Source organism: Coregonus clupeaformis, chromosome 18, assembly GCF_020615455.1.
Source record: "Coregonus clupeaformis isolate EN_2021a chromosome 18, ASM2061545v1, whole genome shotgun sequence".
In the NCBI taxonomy this organism is placed as follows: Eukaryota; Metazoa; Chordata; class Actinopteri; order Salmoniformes; family Salmonidae; genus Coregonus; species Coregonus clupeaformis.
This window is the reverse complement of record NC_059209.1, coordinates 22,657,043-22,668,571: the sequence shown is the minus strand read 5'-3', so window position 1 is coordinate 22,668,571 and position 11,529 is coordinate 22,657,043. Positions and strand designations below refer to the sequence as shown.

The following is an 11,529-nucleotide window of genomic DNA, read 5'->3' as shown; positions in this document are numbered from 1 at the left end:
ACAAGCTTGGAAGTATCTGGGAACAAGTCACTCAGGACCTCACATCTGAACAGACAGCTGATAAACTCAGAAATCATAATGGGACTGCTTGGGTTTATTAAGGATTATTTTCTTGGTTTCTGGGACTATGAGACCCCGAAGGTAATGGTTGTTAAAAACAAAAAACTTGGAGTCATATATAGGGGGGTTCAGTTTCTTGTGATCACCTATTTCATCTGGTAAGCATTGGCCTCCTGTTTATGCATGCATAAAATATACAATTTTAAATAGTATTGTCTTAGTGTGTAACTATCCTGTTTTTTTTGTGATTGAGTATTTATGTTGCATTATCTATGACCTGCCTTGGATATTGCGGATACTGTACCTAACAAGGCAATGTTAAGTTTGGTTTTGGAAAGCATTGGTTGGCTTTTAAACTCAGATTAAATGTGCTGTCAGTGTACCCATATTATTGCTTTCAATAGCTATACTACCCATAACACTGTGATGTGAAGTGAGTCATTTGCTGAGAATAGCCACTTTGTGGTGAGGAAATGCCTTTCACTCGCAATTACATCTCCAAACAAATATACAGCATCATTGATGGTAAGACATAACGGTTGCTGTGGTCAAGGGGGACAGCTGTAGTCTCACTGGCCATTGCTGACCATCTTTGTGTAATGTGATCCAAATATGCCAATTTTCATAGATTTCATTTTCCTGATGGTCCTTTAGAGGGATATTTGTGTCTGTCTACTCATAAACATCATATTTCAGCTTTGGATTTTCAAACATTTAAAATAAAATGTATAATTTTTAAGTATCCCTCAAAGTTATCAGTATATCATAAAACCCAAAAGATCTGAATTGATATCTTCATTGTCTGAATAAGCACAAGCATAGGCATGCATTAAAGTACAATTAAAATCACTTGAAAATACTGAATTTGTCCACAGAACAGAAGTTAATCTGTGTCTGTCATATTACCCTACTACAGGTATGTCTTTATCAGTCAGAAAGCCTATCAGGACAGTGAGATGAGGCCAGAGAGCTCCGTCTACACTAAGATGAAAGGCACAGCACTGCAGGGGGACCACGTTCTGGACATGGTGGAATATGTCCGACCCTCAGAGGTGAGCCAACTTGAGAGCATATATTTTGCTCAGTCGCATGATCACTGATTAAGAAAATGGACTGATTTACAAATAATAGTGAGTCGTTATTTAGGATACAAGATGATTTGTAGATCAGTCAGTCTGCAGTCACCGACTGCAATGTAGTCAATCCTGAACATGCACTTTAGCTCTATTCATAAAGCAAGGATCATAGGTAAAATAGATATCCTATAGATGATGCAATATGTTATCAATCAATCAGTAGTCAGTAATCAATCAATCAGCCAGCCAATACAATGTATGAAGTCCTTTTTGCATCAGCAGTGGTCACAAAGGGATTTAGTGTAACTTGGCCTAGACCCCACAGAGCAAACAGAAGCACAGTGGCCAGGAACATACTCCCTAGAAGGAAGAAACGTAGTAGCACAATAAGGTCTAAAGGTTTCATTCATCAATATTATATATACAAAACCCCCGCTGTACATAATAATAATAATAATAATAATAATAATATGCCATTTAGCAGACGCTTTTATCCAAAGCGACTTACAGTCATGCGTGCATAATTTTTTTTTGTGTATGGGTGGTCCCGGGGATCAAACCCACTACCCTGGCGTTACAAGCGCCGTGCTCTACCAGCTGAGCTATGCATAATTTGAAGCAACTCAGTAGTTTATAGGTGGCATAGTAGGTGTATTATTTTCACAAAGCAGTTATAGTTCATAACACCAGGCCTACATATAGTTCAATCGAGTAAAGGCTTAACTCCATGACAACAGAGACAGAATACAATATGGACTTTTTATTGAATAGTTTGGGGTAGGCCTTGTCTCCCCAACCCCCAGCAAGTGTGAGACACAAGGTTTGAGCTGACATATAAATACTCCGCTAGATTCATGCCCATATGTTGAAGGAAAGTGATTATTGCACGAGTAAGCCCATTGGTTAATCAGCAAGCGTGGTGTGCCATGCTCATAGGCTGAAGTTAATAGATGAATGACATTCTGCACACTTGCTTATAGTAAAGGAAAATGAAGGACGTGATGCCATGCTGATGAGGTACCATCATGACTAGGGCTGTTGTGGTGACCGTATTACCACCACACCGGCGGTCAGGTGTCATGAAGGCAGTCAAATTCCACGTGACCGTTTAAAATTAAGCACATTGTTTATCTTTACAACAGGAGTATAGCCTACCTGGCTGGCATGAAAATCAACCACAGGAAAAGCGTCCTCCATTCGCTATTTAAGTGCATAAATTACATGTATTTTTTCCCTCTGCCCTGTTTCGAGACAGGTGCATGATAATGGTCCATTCTAAATCAAAACAAATTTCACACATATATTATTTAGTATATGTAAAGAAAAAATTAAATCAAGAATAATCTGAATATTAGCCTATCACTTGTGAATTTATATATTATCACTTGTGAATGATGCCCAGCATAAGAAACTGCCTTTTTTCCCCTTCACTTTTTAGAATCATAGTCGCACACCTCATGTCCCGTGTGGCTCAGTTGGTAGAGCATGGCGTTTGCAACGCCAGGGTTGTGGGTTCGATTCCCACGGGGGGCCAGTATGAAAAAATAATAAAAAAATGTATGCACTCACTAACTGTAAGGCGCTCTGGATAAGAGCGTCTGCTAAAATGTAAAATATGTAGCTACAGTCGTATGAAGAAGTTTGGGCACCCCTGATGATTTCCATTTATAAATAATTGTGTGTTTGGATCAGCAATTGCATTTTGATCTATCAAATAACTGATGGACACAGTAATATTTCTGTAGTGAAATTAGGTTTATTGGATTAACAGAAAATGTGCAATATCCATCAAAACGAAATTAGACAGGTGCATAAATTTGGGCACCCCAACAGAAAAATCACATCAATATTTAGTAGAGCCTCCTTTTGCTAAAATAACAGCCTCTAGACGCTTCCTATAGCCTCTAATGAGTGTCTGGATTCTGGATGAAGGTATTTTGGACCATTCCTCCTTACAAAACATCTCCACTTCAGTTAGGTTTGATGGTTGCCGAGCATGGACAGCCCGCTTCAAATCATCCCACAGATTCTCAATGACATTCAGGTCTGGGGACTGGGATGGCCATTCCAGAACATTGTACTTGTTCCTCTGCATAAATGCCCTGGTAGATTTTGAGCAGTGTTTTGGGTCGTTGTCTTGTTGAAATATCCAGCCCCGGTGTAACTTCAACTTTGTGACTGATTCTTCAACATTATTCCCAAGAATCTGCTGATATTGAGTGGAATCCATGCGACCCTCAACTTTAACAAGATTCCCAGTACCGGCACTGGCCACACAGCCCCACAGCATGATGGAACCCCCACCAAATTTTACTGTGGGTAGCAAGTGTTTTTCTTGGAATGCTGTGTTCTTTTGCCGCCATGCATAACGCCCCTTGTTATGACCAAATAACAAAATCTTTGTTTCATCAGTCCACAGCACCTTATTCCAAAATGAAGCTGGCTTGTCCAAATGTGCGTTTGCATACCTCAAGCGACTCTGTTTGTGGCGTGTGTGCAGAAAAGGCTTCTTCCGCATCACTCTCCCGTACAGCTTCTCCTTGTGCAAAGTGCGCTGAATTGTTGAACGATGCACAGTGACACCATCTGCAGCAAGATGATGTTGTAGGTCTTTGGAGGTGGTCTGTGGGCTGTTTTTGACCGTTCTCACCATCCTTTGCCTTTGCATCTCCAATATTTTACTTGGCCTGCCACTTCTGGCCTTAACAAGAACTGTGCCTGTGGTCTTCCATTTCCTCACTATGTTCCTCACAGTGGACACTGACAACTTACATCTCTGCGATAGCTTTTTGTAGCCTTCCCCTAAACCATAATGTTGAACAATCTTTGTTTTCAGGTCATTTGAGAATTGTTTTGAGGCCCCCATGTCGCCACTCTTCAGAGGAGAGTCAAAGAGAACAACAACTTACAATTGGCCACCTTAAATACCTTTTCTCATGATTGGATGCACTTGTCTATGAAGTTCAAGGCTTAATGAGCTCACCAAACCAATTGTGTGTTCCAATTAATCAGTGCTAAGTAGTTACAGGTATTCAAATCAACAGAATGACAAGGGTGCCCAAACTTTTGCATAGCCTATTTTTCACATCTGATTTAATTTCATACAAATTAATATTGCTACACTAAAAATCTTTGTCTGGACAATACCCCAGTACTCAGCTTTTATTAGAAAATGAATGGCATGCCACTGTGATCATTTTCTGTGACGACAGAGTAAATTATTATGCAGCCTCAGAGGGGTGCCCAAACTTTCTCATACGACTGTATACTGTATGTTTTCTACATGTAGCCTATGTGATTAGTTACCATCATATACTGTACTTTATTTTCTGTGGCATTTCACCTGTAGGGCGGCGATGTGATCAGCACAATACTGAGACGAGTGGTCACACACAACCAGAGGCAAGGCACGTGTGCTGAGGTGATGACGTCCCAACCATTCCACACACTCATATGTTCTCCTGAAACCAAAAACAACTAAATACAAATACTACAGTCATTTTAGATTGATCAACACTAGGGCTTTATATTAAGTTGTGTGCCTTGCTCAATACTCTACTATTGCAACTAGCACTGTCTCCTGGAAAAGCTCTGTAAGATAATGTGATAAAGATGTATCAGTATCACTACCACTCCACCGCAGGACAGCCGGGAAAAGCTGATAATGTCTAAACGATGATACTTTCCTCGTTTCTTAGCATTTCACCGTTCCCAGTGCCAACTGCTCAAAGGACTCTGACTGCGTCGCAGGAGAAGTGAACTTTGATGGCAATGGTACGGACTGAAAAAGAGGGAACTAAGTGAAAAGTCCCACTAAGCCAGTTCTATGAATCTGTCTGTCAGTAGATGGTTTATCCAGCTAATGCACTCAGTCTGATGTGTTTCCTGTAGGACAGAGAACTGGGCGCTGTGTTCCCTATTACAACCAGACCTTCAAGACCTGTGAGATTCAGACCTGGTGTCCTATTGAGGACTATGCCGCAATATGGTGAGGGTCAATATCAATAAGACATTTTAGATAGGATGCAGTCACAAGGGCGGCAGGTAGCTTAGTGGGTAAGAGCGTTGTGCCAGTAACCGAAAGGTCGCTGGTTCTAATCCCAGAGCCGACTAGGTGAAAAATCTGTCGATGTGCCCTTGAGCAAGGCACTTAACCCTAATTGCTCCTGTAAGTCGCTCTGGATAAGAGCGTCTGCTAAATGACTAAAACTAAAAATAATAAACAAAACGACTGTCTCCCTAGTCTGGAATAAGTCACTTGTAAAATAATGATGGCATAAGCGTCTAATCTGTTGTTGTCTCCTTCAGGGAGCCGGCATTGGCAGAGGCCATCAATTTCACTGTTTACATCAAGAATGCCATCCATTTCCCCAAATTTAAAGTGCTGAGGTATAGTATGAACCCCCTCAACAACACACACACACAACTGTAAAGGGAACTGTATCCCTGTTAATATGCAGCCTCAACTGTTTCTACAAGCAATTCTCTCTTATCTCTTTCGCAGAGGAAACATCAAACCAAACAAACGAAATGGACAGAAATATCTGAATAAGTGTCATTACAATGAGGAGAAACACCCCTACTGCCCCATCTTCCGGCTGGGCTACATCGCAGAGCAGGCCAGGGAGAAGTTCAGCGAGCTCTGCAGGACTGTACGTTTACACCCTCAATCTACATCCAGACAGTCACACTGTATATCCCATTTTACAAATCATATACACTACCGGTCAAAAGTTTTAGAACACCTACTCATTCAAGGGTTTTTCATTATTTTTACTATTTTCTACATTGTAGAATAATAGTGAAGACATCAAAACTATGAAATAACACACCTGTTAATTTAAATGCATTCCGGGTGACTACCTCATGAAGCTGGTTGAGAGAATGCCAAGAGTGTGCAAAGCTGTCATCAAGGCAAAGGGTGGCTATTTGAAGAATCTCAAATATAAAATATATTTTGATTTGTTTAACACCTTTTTGGTTACTACATGATTCCATATGTTATTTCATAGTTTTGATGTCTTCACTATTATTCTACAATGTAGAAAATAGTAAAAAATAAAGAAAAACCCTTGAATGAGTAAGGTGTTCTAAAACTTTTGACCGGTAGTGTATATAGAGAACCTTATTATTCGGGGCTCACATGCACTACAGAACACAATCTTCCATCTAGGTCTAATGTCTCTAACAATATGTGTGTGTCTAATATTTCAAAATCAGACAGTGATTACTGATAATGGAAATAAGTAGTTAAATAGATCATGGAAATCAAACTAATAGAAACAATCCACATTAAGGAGGAATGAGAAGATGTGTTGGACAGAGCGGCAGTAATGGTTTAGTTAGATAGCTCATGAATTCTATCCTGTCAGGGGGGAGTGATTGGAGTGTTCATCAACTGGAAGTGTGACCTTGATCTGGACCCCTCAGAGTGTACCCCCACTTACTCCTTCCGCCGCCTGGACCTTCGGAAGAACCTGCCCAGCTCTGGCTACAACTTCAGGTGAGCCTCTTCATAGCATCTTGTGAATGCCTGGGTCGTATTCATTAGTGCACACTATAGCAAAATGTTTTGCAACAGAAACTGGAAACGTGTTTCTTATTGGACAAGTTCAGGTGGTTCCGCTCTGTTTTAGTCCGTTTTCTGCTGTTTGGTGCATAGTGCATACGATCTTGTCTTTACTATCGCCATCTCATTTACATGACCTACTGTAACATTTAAGACCATCTCTGCTGTAACTTGGTTATGAAGAGGCATACAGGTCTTGACTTATAAAATTGTCTAGGTTTGCCAAGTATTACAGTAAGGATGGAGAAGAGTTCCGGACACTTATCAAGGCCTTTGGCATTCGTCTGGACGTCATAGTTCATGGACATGTAAGAAGTTCCTCCTTCAACATCCTTCATCAGTACTCAATTAACCAATAACCAGTTGATCAGAACGATTACTCAGTGACATAAAGCTCACTGTAATCTCATATTCTGCAATAATACCTCTCCAGGCTGGACGATTCAGCATCATCCCAACTATCATCAACACAGTGACAGCCATGACATCAGTTGGAATAGTGAGTTTGATTCTCAGCACTCTTGTGGTATGAGTTGATGTAGTCTGTTGGTACCAGTTTCTCTTAAATGGTTGTGTCAGCTCCTAGTTATTCATTGACATATTACTTTGATTCATTACAGTGTTCCATTATCTGTGACTGGATCATGCTCACTTTCATTGACAAGAACGATATCTACAGTGACAGAAAGTTTGATGACGTAAGAAAATAACAATTTGATTCCATACATTCATGATCATATTTGATTTTGTTAACCATTTTCTGCTATAGCACTTATCATTGCACACCCAGTTAGGTAATTTAGCTCCCAAAGAATATAGTAGTGTGTAAAAGTATGTGTATTGGGAAACCCTGTTCTAAAGTAATGTTATGTTATTCTGACTGTATGTTTCTTCAGGACAGTAAAGTGCCCAGCCCCAGCAAGCCCCTCACGGTTCCCACAGAACTCACCATCATCAGCTATGGCTCCAACCACTCAGACCTGTCAGAGGGAGTGGCCCTGTGACATCCTGCCGCTACAGTGCTCGTTGGCCACATGCATGGATGATGCTATTCCGCAGATACCTGACTGCTGAACAGACGGACGGACGGACGGCCGGACGGCCTTTCCCCCAAGCGGTCTCAGACGTCCACAGAGAGGCCTCTTTGATGGGTCAACCTCTGTCCCTGCGGAATTTAACTGAAAAGACAGCCAAGACGTCCTTCTTAGAGTGCCACCCCGGTTATTTCACCAAAAGCAATGTTCTATGATGGGTTAGTGTCAATTTCATGTAGATTCCTTTTGATTCAGGAATTGAATTACATTCCAATAAAGAAAGTCCATGTCCACTTCAATTGACAGGGACTGAAATTATACTGATAAACTGAATCTCAAATAATTGCAAAATGTTTGAATTTAATCAAACCTAAGAAAAATAAACCAAATCATTTATACCAATCAGCTAAACATGTAGGAGTAAGTTTTACTGAGAACCCTCTTTCCACAGTCTAACCCGAGCCAGGTCAATGACTGTATACTGTAAGCTATACATGCAAATATAACAATAAATGTCTAACCAACTTATAATGTGATCTCTGCCAGTCAATCATATACATATCAGATTAGAAGGAATAAAAAAAACATGATTTTTCTGGTTTGAAAACACAGAACTATGCATTTCAAAAGGCTGACCATTTTAGTAATCATTGTATGACTTTTAATAATTGGATCAATCAAAAAGATGACGATGGAAAACACAGAATACTATACTCAGGGAAGTACTCAGGGAAATAACACTCTCTGGGACTCTTATATTCCCTCCTTCAATGTTCATGTAGATTACTGATGCTGAGCATATACGGGAATAAAAGGGCACAGAGGCCTAAGAGGAGAGCTACTCTCAGAGAGAGTAATCAAATAATGATTACATTTCCCACAAAATGGTTTCTATAACAAGATTGTGGGAAAGTGTGAATCCATCTGGACTCGTAGAGAGTAATAGAAACATCGATAGTGAAAAGGACTCATGTCTGAGGTCTAATGGAGCAGTGTCTTACGCAGTAGATGGATTGCTGTTGTCTGTTGATAGCCACAATGACACTTTGGAACTAGGTGATATGAACACACAAAGTCAGATATCATGGATGCAACAAGGAACATCAAGGCAATGCTATTAATGCTGTTTTAATGCAGAGTTCTATATATTTTTTCATTTTGGAACATACGAAGTAGATACCTTTCACCATTCAATTGCAAAGGCATTTTTTCCCCTGCAACATATCATAGGAAAACAAAGCATAAAAAGTAGAATTGTAAATATTTTGAGCTCTGTACTTAACTCCATTTAAAACAAATCAAATCAAATTGTATTTGTCACATGCACCGAATACAACAGGTGTAGAACTTACAGTGAAATGCTTACTTACAGGCTCTTAACCAACAATGCAGTTTTAAGAAAGAATACCAAATAATTAAAGAGCAGCAGTAAAATAACAATAGCGAGGCTATATACAGGGGGTACCGGTACCGAGTCAATGTGCGGGGGCACCGCTTAGTAGAGGTAATTGAGGTAATATGTACATGTAGGTAGAGTTATTAAAGTGACTATGCATAGATAATAAACAGAGAGTAGCAGCAGTGTAAAAGGGGGGGGGGGGCAATGTAAATAGTCTGGGTAGCCATTTGATTAGATGTTCAGGAGTCTTATGGCTTGGGGGTAGAAGCTGTTTAGAAGCCTCATGGACCTAGACTTGGCGCTCTGGTACCACTTGCCGTGCGGTAGCAGAGAGAACAGTCTATGACTAGGGTGGCTGGAGTCTTTTACAATTTTTTGGGCCTTCCTCTGACACCGCCTGGTATAGAGGTCCTGGATGGCAGGAAGCTTGGCCCCAGTGATGTACTGGGCCGTACGCACTACCCTCTATAGTGCCTTGCGATCAGAGGCAGAGCAGTTGCCATACCGGTCAGTGATGCAACCAGTCAGGATGCTCTCGATGGTGCAGCTGTAGAACCTTTTGAGGATCTGAGGACCCATGCCAAATCTTTTCAGTCTCCTTAGGGGGAATAGGTTTTGTTGTGCCCTCTTCACGACTGTCTTGGTGTGCTTGGACCATGATAGTTTGTTGGTGATGTGGACACCAAAGAACTTGAAGCTCTCAACCTGTTCCACTACATCCCTGTCAATGAGAACGGGGGCGTGCTCGGTCCTCTTCTTTTTCCTATAGTCCACAATCATCTCCTTTGTCTTGATCGCGTTGAGGGAGTGGTTGATGTCCTGGCACCACACGGCCAGTTCTTTGACCTCCTACCTATAGGCTGTCTCATTGTTGTCTGTGATCAGGCCTACCACTGTTGTGTCATCGGCAAACTTAATGATGGTGTTGGAGTCGTGCCTGGCCATGCAGTCATGAGTGAACAGGGAGTACAGGAGGGGACTGAGCACGCACCCGTGTTGAGGATCAGCGTGGCGGATGTGTTGTTACCTATCCTTACCACCTGGGGATGGCCCATCAGGAAGTCCAGTTGCAGAGGGAGGTGTTTAGTCCCAGGGTCATTAGCTTAGTGATGAGCTTTGAGGGCACTATGGCATTGAACGCTGAGCTGTAGTCAATGAATAGCATTCTCACATAGGTGTTCCTTTTGTCCAGGTGTGAAAGAGCAGTGTGGAGCGCAATAGAGATTGCATCATCTGTGGATCTGTTGGGGCGGTATGCAAATTGGAGTGGGTCTAGGGTTTCTGGGATAATGGTGTTGATGTGAGCCATGACCAGCCTTTCAAAGCGCTTCATGGCTACAGACGTGAGTGCTACGGGTCGGTAGTCATTTAAGCAGGTTACCTTAGTGTTCTTAGGCACATGGACTATGGTGGTCTGCTTGAAACATGTTGGTATTACAGACTCAGTCAGGGAGAGGTTGAAAATGTCAGTGAAGACACTTGCCAGTTGGTCAGCACATGCTCGGAGTCCACGCCCTGGTAATCCGTTTGGCCCTGCGGCCTTGTGAATGTTGACCTGTTTAAAGGTCTTAATCACATCGGCTACGGAGAGCGTGATCACACAGTCGTCTGCTGATGCTCTCATGCATGTTTCAGTGTTACTTGCCACGAAGCGAGCATAGAAGTAATTTAGCTCGTCTGGTAGGCTTGTGTCACTGGGCAGCTCACGGCTGTGCTTCCCTTTGTAGTCTGTAATAGTTTGCAAGCCCTGCCACATCCAGCGAGCGTCGGAGCCGGTGTAGTACGATTCGATCTTAGTCCTGTATTGACGCTTTGCCTGTTCAATGCCATCGGAAGATTCCCGGAACATATTCTAGGCAAAACATTCCTGTAGCTTAGCATCTGCTTCATCTGACCACTTTTTTATTGACTGATTCATTGGTGCTTCCTGCTTTAGTTTTTGCTTGTATGCAGGAATCAGGAGGATAGAATATCCTCTGTCAGCAGGGAACCAACTCAATGCAACCAATCTAATTTTGAGACTCAGCTCCAGGGTAGATGTGAAATGACATTACTGGTCTGAGAGAGATGCCCATCAGTAAGCAGTGTTCTCTGGAACAATGAGGTTATCGTGATGGAGGTCGACGGGTTAACATAATTTTGATCTAGACTGGGATATGCCATACCCAGTGGATGTTTTCTTTACAGATGACCACAACAAAGGGAGCCAGGGATGAATGTGCACTCTTCCTCATCTTCACTCCAGATAGGCTAAATCAACAAATGCTAACGCCAAGCACTTCTGCACTAAACTGTACTTTCAATTCCAGGAAAATCATCCTCACAGTATCAGCAGTATAGTAATGATAAAAAAAGTAAAGTAAAAATTTTTTTTCTAAAGAATTGAGTTGC

The 11,529-nt window shown here is 41.6% G+C and overlaps 1 protein-coding gene across 1 annotated transcript; it reads left to right on the top strand.

Annotated features, from left to right (window-relative positions):
- Window positions 1-44: 44 nt before the first annotated feature.
- On the top strand, window positions 45-8,218 carry LOC121550888 (P2X purinoceptor 2-like). Its single transcript, XM_041863296.2, has 12 exons — window positions 45-218; window positions 977-1,112; window positions 4,486-4,557; window positions 4,835-4,910; window positions 5,028-5,124; window positions 5,445-5,525; window positions 5,641-5,788; window positions 6,509-6,639; window positions 6,923-7,013; window positions 7,139-7,204; window positions 7,326-7,403; window positions 7,602-8,218. Exons 1-12 carry the CDS (start codon window positions 79-81, stop codon window positions 7,707-7,709), a joined length of 1,224 nt encoding a protein of 407 aa, XP_041719230.1. The 5' UTR covers window positions 45-78; the 3' UTR covers window positions 7,710-8,218.
- Window positions 8,219-11,529: the final 3,311 nt, after the last annotated feature.

What these genes read in the sequence shown, in the direction of transcription:
- LOC121550888 (XM_041863296.2), top strand. Translation starts at nt 79, where the DNA reads ATGGGACTGCTTGGGTTTATTAAGGATTATTTTCTTGGTTTCTGGGAC. An exon ending in GAGGACTATGCCGCAATATG is followed by an intron (nt 5,125 to 5,444) that starts GTGAGGGTCAAT and finishes TGTCTCCTTCAG; the next exon opens with GGAGCCGGCATTGGCAGAGG. An exon ending in TCAGCGAGCTCTGCAGGACT is followed by an intron (nt 5,789 to 6,508) that starts GTACGTTTACAC and finishes CTATCCTGTCAG; the next exon opens with GGGGGAGTGATTGGAGTGTT.